This window comes from Centruroides sculpturatus, unplaced genomic scaffold (assembly GCF_000671375.1).
Source record: "Centruroides sculpturatus isolate CEXI.00-Female unplaced genomic scaffold, Cexi_2.0 scaffold735, whole genome shotgun sequence".
Taxonomy (NCBI): Eukaryota; Metazoa; Arthropoda; class Arachnida; order Scorpiones; family Buthidae; genus Centruroides; species Centruroides sculpturatus.
Genome location: NW_019385007.1, coordinates 230,759 through 254,327, shown reverse-complemented (window position 1 = coordinate 254,327; position 23,569 = coordinate 230,759). Strand labels below are relative to the sequence as shown.

Genomic DNA, 23,569 nt, shown 5'->3' with positions numbered 1-23,569 from the left:
CGAAGAGGACCGCCTATAATTAAACTTTTTTTTTTTTTACGTAATTTAGTTTCTTTGTCATATCCTAAGGTTATTATATTTACTTAAATTTATCTTAAAATATAGTTTAAAATATTACAATTGCGATTACTACAAAAACTATTTTCTTTTGTACTAAAAATTTTGTTTTTGGAAACGTCATCTATATACGAAATTCTTTTATGTAAGATTATTAAGAATATTTCTGTAAAAATGCGATATATACTTCACAAAAAATCTTTGAATATTTTAATTTTTTATTCTTAAATATGAAGTTTTTTCTTTAATAATCCTAAAAGAATCAGAATTTTTATTGTAAAACAGAATGTCCCTCTTTTTTGCTATAGTTTTATGTATCCAGAAAAGGGTTCTAATGTATAAAACGAGTCCTACAGCAAAAAAAAAAAAAAAATTAATTTTGATGGGTTCTGATATATCTCATATGTATAAATAATACAATATTTTGTTATATACAGTAACTGTAACATAGGATAGAGAAGAGCAAGCAATATATATGTATGTATAGCCTATATATTACTCCAAAACATATGATTCCAATTGAAATAACTTTATAACGACGATGAGAAGACGTAGAAACTTTTCACGTAGAGACAATGTGCAAAGAAACAGCAGTAAAACTGGTATTAAGGTAGGCTCGAAATCTATATTCACGTAGCCATTAGCGCTGTGAACGAGGAGTACACTCAGATATTGTATATACATGTATGTTTGTCCATTCAATTGTCTCTGTACTTATTTGATTTTTTCTTCATTTATTTATTTACAGAGCTAAATCCCCTACTTAAACTACTACAGTAAAATTGTTTTGCTAAATCTCTTCCATCATTTTAAGAATTGTTTGCTATAATATAGCAAACAATTCTTAAAATGATGGAAGAGATAACACACTTTTATATTATAAAAGTATTCCATAGTTGTATAAAAAATTTTCCGGAAGTAGAAAATGAATTTTAATATGACGACATTAAAAATTATGTATAAAATGAATTATGAAAATTATCCTTTCTGACATCTAGCAAACATAGCTTATGTTAATCCAAATTGTAGGAGAAAATGAAGCATTTAATATTATAAAACTTAAAAGAAGATTGGTTGGAGCAGCAATCTTCTGAAAGACGATTGGTCGAAGTTAATAATAGATATAAACGAGAATAAAAATCTGATAAAATTTATGCGTTTTTTTCTCTAAAATTTCTCAAAGGACCGCTTATATTCATAAGAAGTTTTTGCTTACTATGGCGTTTATCATTTTTAATGCAGCTTCGAATTATTTTTATTATGTTCATTTAAAAAGTATGTGTATATATTTATATATTTGTATGCATGTCACAGTATATGCATTTAATATTTTATANTATATAATTTATAATAAAATTTGTCAAAATATTTATTTTATTATTATAGTAGCTTCAAATTGTTACTTACGTCATGAAAATCCGACATTTCTGCAGTCATTCTCTACCTATAAACCGGGCCTAACCTTAACTCTGGCTGGACGGAAGAGTACAGAGAAGCGGTAGGCACCGCTACCGATTCCGGACTTGCGTGTTCTGGTCAGGTGAGAAGTTTAGCGTGGCGCGTGCCTTCTCTCACCTGCTAAATAAATTTTTCTTGAAATTTATCATTTTTTCTATTGATCTCTTGAAATTCATTCGTGTAAGAGTGACTATATCTATATTATTTTATACGAATGAGATTTTTTTGAATCTCAATTACTTATTTTGATTCCCAAGTGAAGAAATTTATTATCATTTCTTTTTTAAAACTTGGATTTACTTCAAGCAAAACTAATCAATTGTAGTATTTGATGATTATAGCAAACGTTTAAGCCCTATTTGTTACGCTTCTCTTCAAACTGTTGAGAATCATAAAACCTCATCTTGGTTTTCATGATACCAGGAAATTATCACCTGACGAAATAGAGGGCGCTACGCAAGGAAACCCCAATTACCGGAAATGAAGTTCCGGATGTGATTTCAGACAAAGAATGACAAAAGTCTCTATCGTCAATAAGTCGTCTATGGATTGTCAGTCAAGAATGTAAAAAGAAAACAGAACTCCACCCTTAGTATTTTAAGGAATTTCTAAACAAAATTTTTATACATATAAAAATGAAAGAAATAAATTATTTAAATCCAAAAAAAAATCTTAATTTAAGATATTTATGAACTTTATATATATATTTTTTTATGAAGGAAATTTACCAAAATGAATCATAGTTTAGATCCTTCTGTAGTATTAAATAATAAGACTTTAAAAAAAAATTAGCTCTTTTTAACAGGATATCCTGCTTTTAAATTTAGAAATAATAAAAATTTATACATCTAAACTTTTAGTGGTTTCTGTTGTTTAGGTATTTAGGCCAGTACCTTGATGTATGTACACTCTAGAGGTCAATATACATTTCATTTCCATAAGTACTATCGGATTATATCTTCAAAACAGGATTTTAAATCTTTAAATTTATTCTAGATTCTAGATTATTGTTTTGAAAATTAATAAAGATCATATTTTAACTCTATAAATTTTTGTTTTATTTATTATTTTTTCCTAACTTGTCTTTTGGAAATGATTATGTAGAGTTTCTTATAAATTATCATTTATCTTATGTATTGTATACATATTGTGCACTGTTAAAGCCAGGAAGTCGTAAATTATTCTTACTTTACCACATCCTCGCTTTAATTATAAAAAATAAAAAAATAAAAAAACGTACGTATGTATACTTACCGAGAAAATTGACGTGGCTTGTGCATACCACAACTATTAACAATAGCAGCTTATATAATGTCTCTTGACTAGAATGGAAAAATATGAAATATTTTTGAGCAAAGTTTAAAAGTGGACTAAACTGTAGTATGTCGTTTCATGTGTAGAGATAGGTGATCGGATCTAGAGAAGGCTCTCTCGCATAGTCTACATTGAAACGGTCTATCTCCCGTGTGCTTCCGAAAATGTCGAGTAAGTTCATCAGATCTTGCAAACTTCCATCCACAACCTTTCCACGTGCATTGATACGGTTTCTCACCCGTATGGGTCCTCAGGTGAGCTTTCAGATGAGAACTTTTGGTATAAGTTTTGTTGCATCCCGGGTGGGTGCATGTGTGTATAGTTACTTTCTTACGTCCCGTACTTCTACGTCCTCTTCGAGCTCTAACCGAGGGTGGAGGTGGTAAAACTGGGGTGTTTGGAATCCCTAATCCACCCGATTGCTGACAATAAGTTGCAGTGCCATTCACTGCTAGATGGGGCGAAGAGGGTGGTGTTACTAACCGGAAATGCGTAGGCACTTGAGGATGCCGTAGTGGATACTGATGGCATCCGTGCTCCAACGATTGGTAATTTGCAGCTTGATTATATACCGTATTTTCGGGTGATGCCGGGGGTGACATTTGAGAAACTGCTTGAAAATTTGCTTGATAGCTATTCCATTGGGTACAGTATCCCTTAGTTTGATTTATATCAGTTACAACTTCGTATCCCGACTTGTTACATGTATACTGATTTCCATTATACACGCTGCAATAAGTCATATCATTTGAATAATAACCGTTGGAAATCGATCTACGGATGGAATCTGTATATAAATTATTGTTATTGTTATCACGATTCGAACAATCTGCGATAATGTTAGCTTGTTGAGGGACTTGATACATTTGAGAATGAGCTATGTCAGTAGTTACTAAAGAATTTCTCTCATCTTCATACGATGCCATCAATTGCTGATTTCTGTTTTCTATTTGTCCGCTGTCTCCTAGAAGTACGCTTTCAATATCCTGCCACATCTGGATAAATAATACAAAAATTTTATAATTAATCTTTAAAAAATAATTTCATTTTAATATGAATTAATAAAACATTTATAATATTTTATATAACGCAAGAAAATTATTTCTAATAATAAAATATGACAAGTTATATAGATTTTTCATAGTGCTTCAAGCCACCATCATCCATAATTTTAAGAAAATTAATATTTTTAAGTGTTATATAAGTAAAGAATATTATATTTTAAGAAAATGTCATGCTTATAAAATATATTTTAATAACATTTTTTTCAGTAGTTTTATTTCTAATTTGCATATTTTTATATAGGGCCTAAATTTTATAAGACTACATCGAAAAAATTCCCTAAATTATTCCGATCAGACGAAAGTAACACTCAAAAATTTCTCCACGTAATTAACGTAACATTAATAAATGCTTAGCTTTAACTTATTTTTCGATTTAAATATTACAAAATATAGAAAAAACTAATTTAATTAAGTTATCAGATCTGTTTGGCATCTTATACAACACTTCAACTCTAAAAATTAAGACTTTTTTTTCATATGTTTACGCGTAATTCTTTCAAATATGTTACGTTAAATCTTCTTTAAGAAACTTTAAAATTCGAAATAATATATATTTAAGTATATAATTTATAATAAAATTTGTCAAAATATTTATTTTATTATTATAGTAGCTTCAAATTGTTACTTACGTCATGAAAATCCGACATTTCTGCAGTCATTCTCTACCTATAAACCGGGCCTAACCTTAACTCTGGCTGGACGGAAGAGTACAGAGAAGCGGTAGGCACCGCTACCGATTCCGGACTTGCGTGTTCTGGTCAGGTGAGAAGTTTAGCGTGGCGCGTGCCTTCTCTCACCTGCTCGACTGCACTCAGGTACTGATCCTGCACCTGTTATCATTGGTTAGATGTTAGTCTGGTTGAGAATCTCAATGGAAACTCACCAATTACGAAGAGGGGGAGTGGTTAACAGGTGCGTATTGGATGAACAGGTGTGCGGATGTACGAGATGCACTTTTTTTTATATTTATTGCTAATATTTATCGTTAGCGTAAACGTAAATGCTAAATTCTTGATTACATCTATAAATTACAGAATAATGTTTAATTAATTATAATTAAATGATCGTCGATTTTTTTTTTAAATATTACAATTTTCAACTTTATATAATATGCAATAATAGAGGTTCCAGGTAATTTTTAACGTATAAATTGTAAAGCAGAACATATTTAAAGAAAAATATGTTAAATTTTTCAGTCATCAGTTTATTTAAATATTTTAAATTTACTTAAAATTATCTTATAAATATCCTTGTATAGTTAGATCTGTAAGTCTGCAAGCATGGAAAGTCGAAACGTAGAAGATAGCCTATCAATATCTTTAGATATTAGAAGGTATCCTAAGATATAAGCCTATCAATTTAGCCCTATGAATTTTTTAAGATCGAGCTACCGGATAATTTATCACCGTTCGAAAATAATTGAGGATGTTATGTATTAAGTTGTAAGCTTGAGGGCTATAAGGCGTCTTTGGCAATAAAAGAAAGTAATACTGGGTGATTAAGACAGTTGTTTTACATGCCAAAGCTATAAAAATACCATATTAAGGGCAAACTCTGTCATCGCTGTTATTTGTAAGGTGATAGGAATGATAGGTTTAAATGGGATAAATTAAAATAGAAACGGCTTTGTAGACACAGGGAATTTTGCCTTAAGATATAAGATACCCGAGACATACTTTATTATAAATTCCTAATCTTCTTACCTGATTTTGCTTTTATTATTTTTTATTTTAAGAAAAATTTGAAAGATTTTAAGTTTAGTTTGAAAATTAATTACATTCTAATTAATATTTAATACCTTTTAATGTAATGGACATTAAACGAAGGAAATGTTTAATGCTACTAAATCTAGGTATTAATGGATATTTGTTACAAATTAAGTGGTGTACTTTATCTAGAATTAGTCTTCAAATCTTTATAATTAATGGTTAATTTTAGAAAATTAATTTCGAGTAGAGAAATATGAGAAGAATTTTCCGTAAATTTTCTTTTCTTCCTTTTCATCTGTATCACAGTTTGGAAACTTTAAATTATTATTAAATATATAAACGTGTATAAATTTAAAAATTATTAAGCTATGTGTTGAAGTATTAACTGGAAATTTTATTATTTGGATCAAATAACTGTAAATGTAGTTTAAAAATTGATGTTATTTCCACGAAACGAGGAGAGCCTTTGGCGATCATTAAACCAGCTACCCCTTAACCATAGCTGATACAAATAATGGGACACGATTCTAAAATTACTTTAGCAGTTAAATTGAATCTTTATTCGCTTATATTAGAATTACATTTATTCCATGAGATACTGGATCCTCTCCCTTTTTTTTAACTGGGGTTAAAGTTCATTAAACTCGTAGTTTCTATAAAACAGTAAGTATTGTAAAGGTAATTTGAAAAGTTAATATTATAAGTTTTATTGTTTGACAAATTTCAAGAAATATTAGTTCAGTCGAGTTTAATATGCTTTTTCTTAATTTATCTATAAGCATTTTAATTGATCTGTTAACATTTAAAACGTTATATATAACCCGACAGAAGCGTAGCCTACAGACTTTTGTAGTCAAATATTTATTTGAAACTGTAGACATTTATTGTTACTGCGATAAGAGATTGCTTGTCGATAATATATTAGAAGCAGCAACTTTTCAGTAATAATTCAAAAGTTGTTGCTACTAATACATCACACATAGTTTCCAGATTTATCATGGAGATATGCGTACGAGTATGGCATATATATATATTAAATGTATGTCCTCTTTTGATATATATTACAGTATATTTAAAATTTTAACTATTGGACTTGATTTTAAGAGCATTTCGAATTAATTTTCCTTCAGAAATCTATTGTATGTTTGTACGTTTTGTTAAGGAAAGGTGTCCATAGGCCCTTAGTACAAATCGACAAAAACTGGAACTTAGCTTTGTTGAGCGGACAATTTACGTTTTATTTTAGAATAAATCACAGAAAAAGATTCATATTTAAATCTACTTTTAAAATATTTTATTGCTAAGTGGAATATTAAGATGGGTTTTCTTAGTAGCTTTCCTCCTGGACTCACTTTATAAATTGTACAATTGTTTAGGCCTATATCAAATAGATTAACTTGTAGTTTACAAGAAATAGTTCTCCGTAATCTCTCTGGGATGCAATATAACTCATTTATCACTAGAAAAATCTTAAAATGAATGATAATTAACCTAGATGATACTAACTCCTAGATTTCAGAAATGCCCTTAATCAGTAGATCAACAAACAGATGGCAAGCAGCGTTTCTTTGCAACACAGATGACAGCGCTTGAATCGTCATTTCGGCATCTGATGTTCCACAATCCTACCTTTCTGTGACCATTTCATTAGCTAGATGTTCCTGACAACTTATTTCCAGTAGGGACACGAGGCCGCCACGCGCACTACCGTATCTCCTGTAGGTTCATCTAGGGACTATCTATTGTTTTTCTTGTAGAGAACGAAGTAGTAATTCATACACGCTTACAAGCTTAAAATATGTAATTTAATATGTTTTTCAATTAGATACGTGACAATGAAAAGAGTTAAATTAATTAAAATATCACCCCGATAAAAGCTAATCTTAGCGATTTCATACATTCAATACTATTATCATTCCATTGGAAGAAACAATAAAAGAGTGTAACATTAACTTATATTACCCGTCTTCCTGTCTATTAAGCTATTCATTGAAACTGTTACAGAACAGTCACAGTTGAGTTTCTCTACAAAGGTGAAGTGGCCTGTGAATATGTACGGTTCATTGCACATTCATTCATTTCGACCCTTTCTTCAATGAGGTGTTACGTATTGATATAGTAAGAATATTTGAGAAAAATGCTTGTGATTATGATAAGGATTTAATTTAAACCTAAATATTTTTATGCAAATTGCACGGTTTTTTGTCCATTGCGATGAAACCGACCGTTAATATTTCTTGCCGTACTAATTTGAATTTCAAATTAAAAATTCGAGGTTTAATTGGTAAGAATTTTGTATATTTCATGATGCAAACGATTTTCAGTTCGTTTTCATATAAAATAAACTATAAATATCCATAATTTCTTTTAATTAATTGTTTAAAGCAATGCTATTTAATTAAGTTATAGGCGTAAAGTGACCAAAGCTAAATCACTTAATCACTACTACTTAAGAAACGATTTTTTTTTTTTGCAATAGCAAAGTTGCCTACATCCGTGGTAAATATTTCCTTCAGGAGTTTACTAATCCATGGAGACTTCGTCACGTGACTAACAATCCGTGACGTCACGTGTGTGGCACGCTTTGTGGCACGTGCCTTTTGCCATTGTTGGCTTTTATGGTTGGCCAAGCGCGAATAGAGACTTCCGCAGAAATCACCTCTTATCTATTTGCTAAAAAGTTTCCTTTTAATTGTATCTAAAACCCAAATTTTCGATTATAATTTTTGATGATATCTTTACTGATTATGGTTTTTAATTGTCGTTTTATACGCAGTTATTTCTTCATTAGCGGTGAAAATTACAATTAACTTACACAATTATGATATTACACAATGACGGCATTATTTATGGAAAATCCACTTTTTTATCTGCAGTATAATGGCGCAAAGATATATATAAGTTTATATTAATTGTTACACAATTAATAAAATACTTTTAAACCGCTCTTGTATCATTTAATTGTTCTAAGGTAACGAAATAAATCAATACACTTGTCTTAAGTTAATTTCATGAAAATACAATTAAAATTATGGCTTTTTCAATGCTGAAAACGTCGATGTAATAATCTAACATTATAAAGGCTTGATATTACTTGATACCTGTGAATTCGAGTTTCTATGGTTAATCCTGAAACTTGTAGTTTATAAAAATTGATTTGTGGTAGCTACTTAGAAACTTTTACATTATAATTTATGTAAAAGATTGTTTTAACAACGATACAATCCATTTGATAGGCGAAGATCATCATTTTTGTGCCACATGACTCAGAAAATCTCAACTCCTTCGGTTTGAAATCAATTGAATCTTAGCGCAATGTCTCAAATTTCTCAAAATTTTCGATTTTGAGTCGAGATTCAATTGGGCAGAATAAAATTTGATTTATAGCTTAAGTTAATTTGATGAGCCAAGATTATATTGATCCCGTTTGAAAGCTAATTGATCTAAATTAAATTAATTATATTAAGTAAACTTAATCGGATTGATTACGTTAATTATGTTTGATCTGAATGAAATATATCAAAAGCTGATAAGACCGAACGAGTTCTTTCAAAATGTTCTTCGTGAATAAAAGAAAACTTTCGTTTTTTTAAAAATTATTTTAATCTTAATTAATGTGTTTAATTAAGATTAATAATCTTAAATCGTTTAATAAATTTGATTTTTTTGAAATGCATACAAAGAAAGATAGAACATTAACTTAATAAATTTAAATTCGGTTTATTCATTTTATTACAGAATTAACTAAGAAATGGTGCTTAATTCCATCACTAGATCACTATCGAGTACTATTAATTCTACTCACACGAGGAAAACTCACTCACGAACAACTAAAGCGTTCGTGACAGACAATCACTATAAAGAAACGTGAGTCTTATTAACGCCATCTAGTGGATAGTTCCGGAATTAGTCGGAAATTTCCAACCCGTGACGCTATTTAGCCTAAATAGCTTTCAAAGCGGAAGTGTTAGTTGAATAGCAGGCGTTAACTAAACGTTAATTTTTTAATAATTAGACGATTTTCCTAACACATAACACGCTGAATGTAATATTTAATTGCTTTTATCTCTATTCAACAAAGGAAGCAATCTGTTAAAGCAGTTTTGTTTTCAAAAAATAAAAAAAAATTTAGTTATTGAGTAGCGTAGAGTCCACTCACCTCCCTCACAAATTCCCTAGAACAACTAATAGATTTTCTTTTCTTTTTTTTATACTTTGATGACACCTTATTAGATCGCCGGCAGTAGCAATGTTAAGAGTTATACGTGACAGTGCAATAAATGAATGTTTCTATCTATCTCTTTAATGCTTCTCTGGTGGTCTTAAGAAGTCCGTAGGTCTGGATGGAAGAAGAGGCGTGCGATATTACCCATAATTACAAGTTTGGCAAGACAAGGTAATTGTTAGGCATATATCACCATTTCCATGTGTGGTAGTGACTTTCTATAGGCCTGACACTAATTTAAGATCCGCAGAGGGTACCATCGTGATATCCTTAATACGATACAAAGTATCGATTATGGAGCCGATTTTTGTTACGTTTACCGTAGATATGACTCGATTAGGGAAAAAATTATGCGTAAAAATGTATTGGACTACTATTTCTTGTTAATTTAGGGAAATTTATGGTCGTATTTTTGTCACGAAGTGGGTATTTTGAGTTGCGATAACCGTGCCAAATTCTTTTGTTTTTTATGTATTAGAATGTGTAAATTTATTCGGAATTTTGACTTATTTTTAAGGAATGTTAATTAAATTAAATGGTAATGTAATTTATGTAAATAATTTGTATATAAGTGGCCAATTATTTTTAATATCAAACAATTTAAACTATGATTGAGAACTGAATGATTGAGATTTAGATGTACTGTACTGTATGTAAGGAAGTAGAAACAAGTTAAGTTATTGTAAAACTGTATCTAAAAGCTCTTTAAATGTATCTTTTTTTTTATGATAGCTAAATATAGCAATAAAATTAATAATAATTGGAAAAGTAAATAAAGGCGCCGGTGTATAGTGTGTAGCAATTTAACTACATAAAAGCATTAATAAATGATGAGTCTTGGCACTTGTAAATTGCAGAAAAAAGTTACTAAAATGAAAGTATTTGGCGCTTATCGAAATGCCAATCGTCCACTTTTTATGTCAGTATCTATAATTTTATACTGACATGAAATAACCAGTAATGATATCTAAGACTATGCTTACAACAGACTCGCATTCGATAAGGCAACTGACTGTGTTGCAGGTGCATAAAAAATTACATAATGTTATACGTGACATCAATGTTTATTCGAAGAATGACTAATAATAGTATTAATTATAGCTATATAAGGGCAATAAATGGTTTTAACTTTTATGAAACATGCTTAACTGCGCCAAGAACTTATAGAAAATGAATGCAATCTCTCGCTTTTTTCGCAAGTTTATATAGGAAAAAACTTATATTTTATAAATTTATTATGTTGTAATGCTTCTCTATATTGTTTTTATGACGATATATTTAAAATAATTATGATTTTGAGAAAAAAAAAAGAAAATTTTTGTATGGATTAGCATTTTTATATTCCCATTAAGTACTATAAATACGAATATTATAATTTATAACATATTTAATCTTATAATAAATTTTTAACGGTGATCAAAGTAGAAAAATGGAGATATGTAAGAAAAATAAACATTAAAAATGCAACCGGCATCAATCTTACGTAGCAGAATAAAACACGTGATACACATACAGAACATTAACCATTAATTTATTCACCTTTTGGCAATTTATTAGTTTAACATCTCAAAAGACTACTGATAAGAAACGAGCTATATCATCAAATTGACTTTTCGCATCAAAACTGGTATTAATATCTTCTATAGTTTATTACTTTACATCTGACAGCCAATTACAAATGCTATTATTAAAGTTATATTCCGTAACAATAGACTGTTATAGCAGGGTGCAGCGATTGCGTGTGATTGAAGCTAAGTAATTATTAGACACCGGTATCAAAATGTTGAATTAGGAGGCGTGTAACAGGCACAATAAACCACCATTTTTTTTCTTCTCCAACTTCTATATGACCCTCATGACGTCAGTATAAACATATTTCCATCTGTAGACCCGACTATGGAGGATGTTAATTGATGCGCTTTAGTAGTATAAATTCGCCTTTTTTTCTTTTTTTTTTTTTATTGTATTCTAGAAGGTCTTTGGATATCTTTTTTTTTTTGGTTTCTAAAGATAATAAATAATATTAATATAATAAATTAAGAATGAAATTTAAGTTTTTTATGCTAATAACTACTTTTCAAACTCAATTTGTTTCTAATACCCCGGGCAATGACTCAAGGCTCAGATCGATCACTTAAATTTAATGCTATTCTTTTCATAAGATCTTATTAGATAGTAATAGCATCATTAGCACTTTTATGATTAGCCGACATCTTATTAACTCTATTCTTTTTTTCCTCCCTTCTTCTTCTTCTTCTTCTTCTTCTTGTGCACCGTTATACTAAGACGTTTGAAGTAGCCTACATTATTAAAAATTTTAACTAAAATATACTTGCTATAACTTATTTTTCTTAAAAATTTTATAATTTATTACTTTTATCGCTAGAAAATAAGCTACATTATTAATAATTGTATTAATTATTTATATTTTAAACACGCTATTCCAGTTTTAATTACTTTTTAAAGCAGGTTTTATATAGTCATTTTTAATGATGAAGAATCATTATATATTTAAATTTATAAATTAATCTATAATTAGACTACATATTTTAAGAAATTTAATATAAATTAGTTTAAAAATTATTTTAATTTATAAGTAATAAAAGTATTTTAAGTTTATATTATTTTACTGAGAAATAAATATAATGCGATTAAAATAAAACAATAAAAATTACTTAACTCTATTATTACACAATTTCTATCACTTAAAAAAAAGCATTTTAATGTAGGTTTTTGGTATTAAAACTTCCCATTTTTATGACAATTAATACCTTTTTTAAATGTTAAAAATATTATAAATATATTTTTCAATTAGATACGCATGAATACTATTATTATTATTAGATCAATTTTAAGTATTATTTATTTTATTTTATTAAACTTATCGCTTTAAAAATCTATAATAAAAACGTCAATAATTATATTATTGATTTTAATTGCATTTCAGTTTATTAATTATGATCCTGAATGATTTTTTTATGGTTTGAGGCTATTTTTCATTAAAATAAAATCTATCCACATCACTTTTCACCTACTATTAAACGATTGACAGTCTTTCTTCTTATCATAAATCAAAAATTTATTATGCATCATCCCCTCCATTCAATAAAACTATATATTTCATACCTCCCTACAGCATAAGATTGATTGCACAAACAGTAAGAAAAAAAAATGATTTTATATACATAAATATTTTATTTTATCGTGTCAAATTTTGACAATTTATAGATGTAAACAAGTTTCCCATGTAGTACAATACGCTTCATTTTTCATTCATATATTCTCACTTATAAAAAAATTACAAACAAGAAACACCTCAATAGAAATTGTCCTTGATGTCTGCTTGCTCCAAGGAACGTCTTGACCTAAATCATCCTACATCTTTTGGCTCGAATGTCCAAATGTATGCCTAAACGCACGTCGTATTTAACCTTCATAACTAAAAATTTACAGTGGTAACACTTAATAAAACATCTCGTTGACTAGTTAATTGTGTTACAAATTATCACTTTTGATAATATAAATTAACTGAGATCAAGTAGTACCAGGTAACTTGTCAAATCTCCGTTTCTTCACGTTAGTATGTAAAATTAGCTCAGATTATATAATATTTTACACTTGTTTTCTGTAATTTTAATGGATTTTATAATGTTTATTATTATTTTAAACCAGTCAATGAATAACTGTGAGAAATATTTTCAATTTAAGCTTGTAGGGTGCATAGTTTCTAAGCACTTAGTCACACTTTCACACGTTCTGAGTTGAAGGGTGCGACGTGTTTGGATGTATTTTTAATTAAGGTTATGATTTTTGTAGTTAGTTCGGTAAACAAAGTGGGCCTACGTAGATATATTTTGCATAAAGTATCGTTTTACAAACGTGTAAGGACAATTCGTGAATGACAGAACTGATTTTGTTTACGTTTTCGGCAATAAATCAAAGCGAAACTTCAAAAATTAACTTGAAAATAATTCACTTTTTTTTTACAACAGGTTTATTAATTTCAAGTTCTTCTAAGTTTTAATTATCTCGTGTGAAAGTGTTATCAAAGAAATGACTCGTAAGTGACACGCTAAATGATAAGAATGACGCAAAAATATGTAACTATGTCACTCGTGACTATGCAAATTAGCGAAATTAATGATAAACTTTACTGTTTTTATCGTGGATGATATCAAAAAATGGAATTTTGACATATACCATAATAGGGTAAATAATAATAAAATGTTATCTGGCCCGAAGGGATACAGAAGTGGGTGTTTTGTGCACGTGACTTCCGAAGATGACAACTTAGCTCTAGGACCGAAACAGGTGTAATATAAAGGTGAGCGTAGGCAGATTATGTGGGTGTAGGGATTCTCTCAACTGCACCCATCGTGAATCATCGGAAGGGTTTTATGCTCTGATTATTATGAGGTCCCCGAAAGATTTACGAGGTCGAACGTGACCTTTCAAGCATACCATTAACAAAGTTAATAAGTGATTAAGAAAAAGAAACGATGATTGGATAATTCGAATATTTCTACGTAAAATATTTCTAGTATTCGAGAGAAATGAGTTATTGCTCTGTTACTAAACCTTCATTGACCTCGAACCCCTTTGAGCCCCTTTCAATACTAAAAGTATGGCTAAAATAGCTTCGGTTGATCCCTCGAGGTATAGCTTTAAAAAATCACTTAGAAAGGTTTTTTAAAAGTTAATTTTTGTTAGAACACCATTGAAAAGCTTATAAAAATCGATTTAGTTTGTTGTATACATGGCATCATTTTAAAATAAGGTCGATTTATCAGTTCTTTCATTGCAATTCAGCGAATGTAGCAGGGAAAATTTATTGGCATACCGAAGAATTACAAGATATCTCGAGGCATCTTTACAGATTCTTGACGACAAACAAATTGAGATTCTGATTTAGTTCGCAGGGGTCAAGAGATTAACAAAATCTACCATTTTGCACAAAGTAATTCCCTTCAGTACGTTATACGGGGGCGTTGTAACGGTCGTTTAATTGTAGAGATAGCTGATGGATAGTCGAAGATCAATGACGAAAAGTGGAACGACTAGATTGCCTTGAACACATATTTCCGGTTTAATTGCACTCAAGTAACTAATCAGATAAATTGTATCATCGAGGAAAACATTTTGTAATGTTTATACATGAAATTTATCATATGGGAGCCTGTGATGTGTCACAGAACCACGCGAAACTCGACGTAGAAGCTGAAAGGATCGAATTATATAAGTTTTAAAATATTTAAATAGAATATTTCTTTAAAAAATTAAATAAATCTTTGTGTTTTTTACGTATTTTTCGATTTGGAAGATGATTGCCGAACTCTCCAGATAGGCAGATATGAATCCTAACAACCCTAGAATCGTAATGTGGCTTCGAAATTTAATTTATTAATGTTTTGATTCAGTTCTGGTATTGGAATTAATGACAAAAATGCATAAAAATTGTATGTTTATATATTTTAACAGAGCATAAAATATAGAGAGCAGGTGAAATTCAAAATTATACTGATGTTAGACGAGAATTTGTATGTGTATGTGTGTATGTATATATATATATATATAAGAGAATGAATATAAGAACCGAAATAAAATTTATTGGCACGACTTCCAGAAGGTGCTGTTTATACTCTGCACCCCGCTGTGTTAATCTCGAAACAGGCATCTCTCAGCAGGAAGTCAACTAAGTGGCTAAGTCGCCCGAACAAGGCATAAGCAGCATTATTTTGAGAGCAACAACGATTTGTTATCTGTCAAAACATAGCGATGTAACCGTGATTCAAGCGACCTTATCTACTGTTTCTATCTCTTTCCTTTCCTAACAACTCCAGTCGAATCTATAGCGAATAGTGCGATATCTTCCCACCAGGTGAGCCGCAATCGCCCTACCATCTTTGACAGTTAACAACCAAAATTATGAACTTTGGATTGTTTCGAGTTCATCGTTGAAATCTGCGATAAGACTTTAAAAAAAGGAAAGTCAGACGAGAAAAAATGTTCAAAAAATTCCGCATTTTCCTCTAGAAAATAAAACTGAAACTTTGATTTAAAATTTCGAAAATTATTATTATTAAATCCATTTTTTGTGGGGCTCTTTCTAAATATTGAATGCTATTTCGTTGTTCCCGTAAATGTATACGTTAAGTTTTATTATTATTATTACTATTTTTTTTTACTAATTTTAAGATATTTCTAATCAAATATTGAGAACTTGATACTGCTAATCATTAACAGGACATCAGTTGAGCCTGTAATCAATAACAGGCCTTATCTAAGCTTCTGATAATGAACAATATGAGCTTATATTACTAATCTTAAATGATAATGTCCTGTTATTGTCAGAGCTCAGATAATGCGCTTTTATTGACTAGCAGCATAACTTATAAGTTCTTATTGAGGTAATAAGAACTTATAAGTTATGCTGCTAGCTAACTTATACAATATCACTAACTTTTTGCATCTTAGCCACATTCATTTACTATTATTGAATTGTTAAACCATGATTGCCTCATTTATTTACAGCGATTTTCACGAATGTCCTTACTTAGAGAAACAACAAACCGCAAGAAATTACAAGTTAAAAACAGTATTTTTTTTTCGGTTTTAATATTCTCCAACGATATCAAGAACAATAAATATGTATAAAATCTCAACTTCTCATATATATATTGTAAGTATAGGGTAGAAATTCTATATAAATGCTAATGAAAAGGGTTGATATCTAGGAAGAGTTAAGAAACTCATACTTTTCTTTTGATTTATATATATCTTTTTTATATCCGGATTTAAATGTAACCGGATTTTCGAAACAAGCTTCTATAATTACAAATTGTAAATTCTACATTCAATTTTATTTCTAGTGTATATAAACATAATAATCTATGTTTGTTCCTATATGAATTGTAAAGCATTTCCTACATAATTATGCGGAAAAAATATATATTTCATACGTTTTTTTTCCATTGGAAGACTTGATATAAATTGTAACATATTTACATGTTTTTACTTAGTGATTTTTTTCATCTCACTTTTACAATATTCAAAAGTATGATATGACTTCTTTTTTCAATTGTGTAACGCTTTCTTTGATCTTAGTCTGTTTTTACTTTCTTTTAATAAACAAAACAGTGTTTCTAATCCAAGTAGGTCAACACTTTCTTCTGAAAAGACAAACCTCTTCCCTTAAAAATCGCCCACTTCTACTTCCATGGTCAGAGATTTGTCTTCAAAATGTCTAAACTTGGAAGAATTGCTCGAGAATTCTATTTTCGCCCAATTATCTCCATAGACTAAGCCCTATTCTTTACGGACACTATACTGTGATGAATTTTAAGTTAGTATTATTTAAAAGAAAGGAGCCCACTTAGGGCGTTTTGCCCTTTCTCCACGAGTTCATAGGTCATTAGATTTTATATCCTATTTCGACTTTTATAAGTCGAAGGTACAGATTTACCGTTTCGTCGACGCCCCTGGGTTCTAGTGTGTGTTTATGTGAGGATCTGTGGGATGGAATCACGAAAATGGATCCTGCCCAGGGCGGTATCTTCTGGAATTGGTCCAGAAGATGGGTCAGTTGTACCCAAAATGATGACAGTGACTCATCTCACACAAAGGAAGGGCGTATGATTTTTAACGAGTGGGTTCGAGTGCGCTCTTTCAGCACGGGGATGAAAGGGCCATCAATTTAAGATAATCTATAAGTTTCTAAAAATTGGGATTTGGCACACTTTAAGTAAATTACACGAAATTGTACGTTGTTAACATATGATATATCTCTCGAATCATACGCCAAGTACTGTATTAGAGATTAAATTTAACGAAATTTACGGACAACTTTTCTACAAAGTTTATTTTATATTAATCATTAAATATTGTAAATTATTATTAATAATATTTGCTAAGCAAGAAAGAGTATTACTTAATATTCTTGTAATAAAAATCGCAAGATCTCGAAGAACTGTATAAAATATTAAATTAGTGCCACTAGGAAACGAGTGATTAATGTTCGAGTATGTTAACTTTTATCAGGATTAATTTAACCGAGATCAAATTTATAAGTAAGGAAAAGATAACTTAAATAATTCGAATGTAATCAGTTGTGTTAATCACGAAGGATCACATAGATTTATGTGTTATTTTAGAGATGGCACTACCACAAAAAAAAAATAAGAAATTTAAAGAGCGATGATCCCGTTGATAGCATTTAATGATAATACTTAAAAAATGATTGTCATTAAAATTCTTACCTTTCATATAGAAGTTTAAAAGCATTACCATTAAGAAAAAAATTATTATACAGTAGGTTAATCATGTATAAGCTTTGAAAATCCTTATATTTATAAGAAACTGTAACTAATATACGAATGTCTGCGAACTTCGCTACAAAACTTATGAAACTAATACCTGGCGTTTGTAAATGGCCCGCCCTTTCTCATCTTTCTTCTAAGATCATATTTTTAAAACGTGTTATAGACAAATCTTAGCTTCATCTTTAGTTCTGTTTCTATAATATTTGGTTTTAATTATAATACTCTCTCAATACCTTTAGAAAAACTTTATAAAAGCTTAGTCGTGTTGTCAGGGAAATTAAGAAATAACAGTAATGGACTTCATGTTATAGAATAAAAATAATAATTACGTTTTAAAATAATAGAAAATATTCATGACAATAAACGAAACAAGTACTACGTTTCATCAGACTACTTATTATGTCCCATTTTGTCTTAATAACGAAACGAGATGATAAAAAGTCCTTATGACGAAACGCAATTCAGCATAATAAATATCCGTGCCATAAAGAAAACAAACAAAAGAAATTTTTCTTGCAGATAGCATCTTTCAATTTAGTTTAGTTTAACACGGGCCCTATTTTTCTTCAAGGTTAAAGAATATTGAAAACGATTCCGAATACACCAAGATAAAATTATACGACTAATTAACATGTCATTTATAACTTTCATTAATTACTTTCGCCGATACGAAAATGAAAAATAACTGAAACTCGACCGAGCTCCACCTGATGTGTGTGAACAATGAATTTTACATCTTAAGATGGAATTACCCTTAAGGTGTGGGGTTCAGGATAAATACCCTCCCGTCATACACAGCTGGATTCATTTATCAGGAACAATCCTTCGGTTCCAACATCACAAGACAGTAACAATAAGTTTCGCTCTCCTGCTGGGAAAACCCAACTTAATGAATCTTGATGATATTTGTCCTCAGGCCACACCTGTTCATTTTGCCGCCGTTTAATTCGAGAATTTGTTACAAATTTTTGCACAAATGTCCTTCTAGAAATTCACGTTTTTAGTTATCAATCAAACGATGGAAATACCTGTCAACACCAATTCAATTTCTGAGTTTAGACTTCAGAACACAATAAGACACACGAACAATACTCGGGGCATTTTCCTTAAACTTAAGCAACAGCAATGAGTTAAGTTATTCATGATTTATTCTCATACTGACTTGCTTTATAAACTGTATTTAAAATCAAATTTTTTCCCCTTTTCTAATTTTTTGTATATCGTCGGATCTGTTCAAAATATTTCTTATTTTCCACGGACTATCCACAAGATTTACTTTTTATTATTTGCTTATCAAATCTTATTTTTTCTACCTTAATTATGTACAAATCGATTTTCTCTGATATGAACTTATTACAATTGAACTTTTCTATCATACATTTCTACGTAACGATCCTCAAAATTAATTTTTATACGTGTAGACTTAATCCAAAATTCAGATTTTTTTGGAATTTCCATCGTGCATTATCATATAAAAATTGTTTTACAGTTCTGTACAGCTTTAGATATCACATCAATATTATTTTTTATCATTAAAACTCTTAAAAAAACATATCAAAATATTGATTTTTGTTCTTACAATGATCTGCAAATTTGTCCGAAATTGATTTTACCGCTTTAATATTATTTATTCTCGCATAAAATTAATATTTTGACATTCTAGTCTATCAGAAATTGCCATAAGTATAATATAAAGATTCCAACTGAAAGATATTATCTTGCGTAATTCTTTGTAATCACGTCCAAATATTATATCGTTAATAACGTATTTCTATAATTGACGTTTTAATTATCCAACATCCTTACCGCCGTTAAATTCTCATCCTTAAATTCAAGATCCTTACGCGTTAAATTCTTATAATTTCTACAATAATATACCCAATTGGTGACATCGAGCGAAGAGTAAACAATATCAGCAAATGCAACTTGTTTCTTCCTCACTTTATATGATATAGATATAGACGTACAGTACATCAGATAAGAGCGAGTGTGAAAGTATATTCACTGGGGTCAAAGTTGAAAGGGTTGACGGAATCGTGTGGGTTGTGATGTTGCATGAGAAAGTTGACATATCCCAACCCAAAGAGTAAAGTCGCGATCGGAATAATGATGCGTTTTAAACTACACTTTTTCACTTATAAATCTGTTTCTCCAAAGTTTGCATTGTTCGGAACTCTTTCCCGCCCCAAAATTTGCACGAAAATCCAGCGTTAAACGAATTTTTCTTTCTGTATCCATTCGAATGCGTTAATTAAAATGTCCAAATTCGTTCCTCCTCCGCTCGCGTGTTGTTTTTCTCAAAAACTAAAACAACAAATGAGATTCGTAACAAAGACGAAAAAAAAAGAACTTTTTCTTCGAGTGGGCGAAATGTTTCAGGGAAAAAAGTTTGTTCAACCCATGTTGAAACGCAACCCTATAATTAAAATATGACGTTGCAATATATATTTATTTATTTTCTTGCAGAGTTTTACAATTAAATTTCGACTGTTGGCATTAAGCGAGAGAATTTCTATGCCTAATATTTAAACCAATTTCAAAAAAGAGAAAATTATTTATAAATTTTTCAAATAAAAAAAAATTCTAATTTAAAATAATAACTTGAACCTGCCACTAGAAGAGCTCATTAGTTAGATTTTAACGTATTTTTCGAGTTATAAATTAAATTTATAGTCCAAAATTCGCAAAAAAAAATATATATATATTTTTTTTTAATTGATATTTGAAAGCAAGAAATTAATGCGTCTTGTTTATTAAAAATGCAACTTTTAAATAATAAAAATTAGTTATTTATTAATAAATATTTGGTACTAATTTAAGTCTTACTCACTTTAAAATTATCAATTATTGGTCATGTCTAAATTATTTTAAAAATATATAAATCTATTTAAATACGGTTTAATATATTGTTTAAATCTATGTAGAAGCACTTATAGTATTATTTAAGTTAAAGAAAAACTAAAAGTGCGAACACTAAATGCTTATAACTGGTTGATTCTCTGACAGAAGCATCGCAGGATAATTAGCCCGAGGCTTGATGGCCAGGTGAGTGGGTAGGCCAGGCTGAAAGTATCCTCCCATCTGTTTGAGTTTGTATATAAGAAGAGACAATGATCATGAACACAGATTAAATGTTGACTTATACCGAATTGGTTAATATTTAGCAATCTAAAAAGCACGCTCCAAGAAAGAAGATACATCATGGCTGATGTTTATGATGTAAGTTTATAGTATTTATAATAAATTACTTACCGAATAACCTCTATAACTATAAAATTTTCATTATTCACTAACTTAGTTATTGTATAGAATAGAACTATGTAGTTTTTCACTTAACTAATAACTGTAATGAACTAAAAATAATTCATTGATCATTAATTCAACTCAATAATTTAATTTTTTTTTCAAAATATAAATTGTTTGCAATGTAGAAATAGTTTACTTCAATAAGAGAGATATTTTTAAAATTAAAAATATAGCTTGAGAGAAAGAATTACGCTTGACTGCATGATGGACGAGCGTAGAAATGTTGAGTGAAAGTGTTTATAATGTGCTGATAGTTCTTCATGTGAATAGTGAATGATTAATGCCGGATCAAATAACTGATGAGAGACTTTTTTTATCATTTGGTTAGGTGTGGCAAGATATCGAACATGTATTGCTTCGAGAAATGAATGCTAGTTGCGAATCGAAACCTTCAGCAGATCTGCCATCCATCGAAGAGCTTATATATCCTAAAAGCTCCAACCAGATATCATATATACATTCTCAACCGGTATATCAACCACAGATAACAGAAGATTTCTATCCTTTTATTAATATGGAAACAGAACAAAAATGTATGGAATGGCTTCAGAATACGCAATGTGTTGAAAACACATTTGTTGATTGGAATACTACTCAACAAATGATGGATTTAACAAATATTGAAAATTCATATTGCCAAACTCAAATTTATCCGCAATTTAATCGGATTATGCCAACTATGCAAACAGGTTTGAGCCTTAATGCACCCCAAGCTCAAATCTGTTATCCTCAAGCTCTAGGAATACCATTAAAGGGTAGAAGAGGTAGAAGACCACGAGGACCTAGAAAAGTAACTATACACACGTGCACTCATCCTGGCTGCTCGAAAACTTATACTAAGAGCTCTCATCTAAAGGCACACTTGAGGACCCACACGGGTGAGAAGCCTTATCAATGTACGTGGAAAGGTTGTGGATGGAAATTTGCAAGATCGGATGAGTTAACTCGACATTTCAGAAAACACACGGGTGATAGACCGTTTCAATGTCGTATGTGTGAGAGAGCCTTCTCTAGATCGGATCATCTATCTTTGCACATGAAAAGACACATTGATCTTATGTAAAATATCTCGAAAAATATTTTAAATTGTTTTTATGTTGATCACTAGGAGCCATTTTAAATGTGAAAATATTGGCATTGGACGTGCGTTCCTAATTACTTAATTAGATTTCATATTATTGCAGTTAGATACCATACAAGATCGTGTGTGCATTTTAAATTTCTATGCAAAATGAACGGACAATATTACAGCATTTATAGCTATTATTTATATATCTTAATTATGTTTAATTCAAAAATATTCTAATTTAATACTTTAAGCAAAAAAAAATGTTAAACGTTTTCAGTCAAAAACAAAACATATTTTAAGAAACGTGAACAATTTTAAAAGCAGGTGTTTTTCAAAATTTTAAAAATTTAAATTCTGACCAATTAACTTAAACGTATTAATATCACGTGACGCATCGATTTTAAAGTATTGGTTAAATTTGAATTGACGTCATAATAACAAAAAAGAACGTGATGGAATGTCTTATTCGTATCGACCAATAAGAGATTGAGGTTAAGGTTATTTGTGGACCGTTTTTAAAAGTTGAAAAATCATTAATTATTTTTCGAGGGCCGTTCGCAGTCCTTTCAAGGGATGATCTAGATTAGTTTTTTTTTGTGTGAAAAATTATTAATGACGCTAAGAGTATTGAAATAAAAGTCTTGTAAAGTTAAGCAACAAAAAAGATAATTTAAATATAAACCGTCTGTTTATTGGTGAACTAAGTTATACGTCATCAGTTTAAAATGTTTAAAAAGTAAGACGAAAACTTATAATAAATTTGCTGTAAATTTTATTTTTTTGTATTAAGAAGCACGCAAATTTTTATTAAAATAATTTATGCTATTTTTTTTATTGCCAATTTAATTATATAATGTTTTTGAATAGGATTTAATGTTTGTAAATGTATTTTAAATTAGTTTTTTCAATGTATATAAAGCAACCAAGGGAATTTTTAAGGCCAGTTTTTATGTGTAAAATATATATAAATTGTATTTTTTAATAAAATTTTTTTATAGAAAATTTGCTTTAATTTTTGTATTAAATATTTTAAAGTATGGATTATTTTT

The 23,569-nt window shown here is 29.6% G+C and overlaps 2 protein-coding genes across 2 annotated transcripts; one reads left to right on the top strand and one right to left on the bottom strand.

Moving 5' to 3' along the window:
- Positions 1 to 2,070: 2,070 nt before the first annotated feature.
- LOC111633312 (Krueppel-like factor 4) lies at positions 2,071 to 4,665 on the bottom strand. The gene is made up of 2 exons (XM_023377855.1): positions 4,523 to 4,665; positions 2,071 to 3,824 (listed from the first exon to the last, which is right to left on the bottom strand). Exons 1-2 carry the CDS (start codon positions 4,550 to 4,552, stop codon positions 2,886 to 2,888), a joined length of 969 nt encoding a protein of 322 aa, XP_023233623.1. The 5' UTR covers positions 4,553 to 4,665; the 3' UTR covers positions 2,071 to 2,885.
- Positions 4,666 to 4,667: 2 nt separating this feature from the next.
- LOC111633316 (early growth response protein 1-B-like) lies at positions 4,668 to 23,310 on the top strand. Its single transcript, XM_023377860.1, has 3 exons — positions 4,668 to 4,805; positions 21,152 to 21,364; positions 21,780 to 23,310. The coding sequence occupies exons 2-3, from the start codon at positions 21,347 to 21,349 to the stop codon at positions 22,512 to 22,514; spliced, it is 753 nt and encodes a 250-aa protein (XP_023233628.1). The 5' UTR covers positions 4,668 to 4,805; positions 21,152 to 21,346; the 3' UTR covers positions 22,515 to 23,310.
- The last annotated feature ends 259 nt before the right edge of the window (positions 23,311 to 23,569 follow it).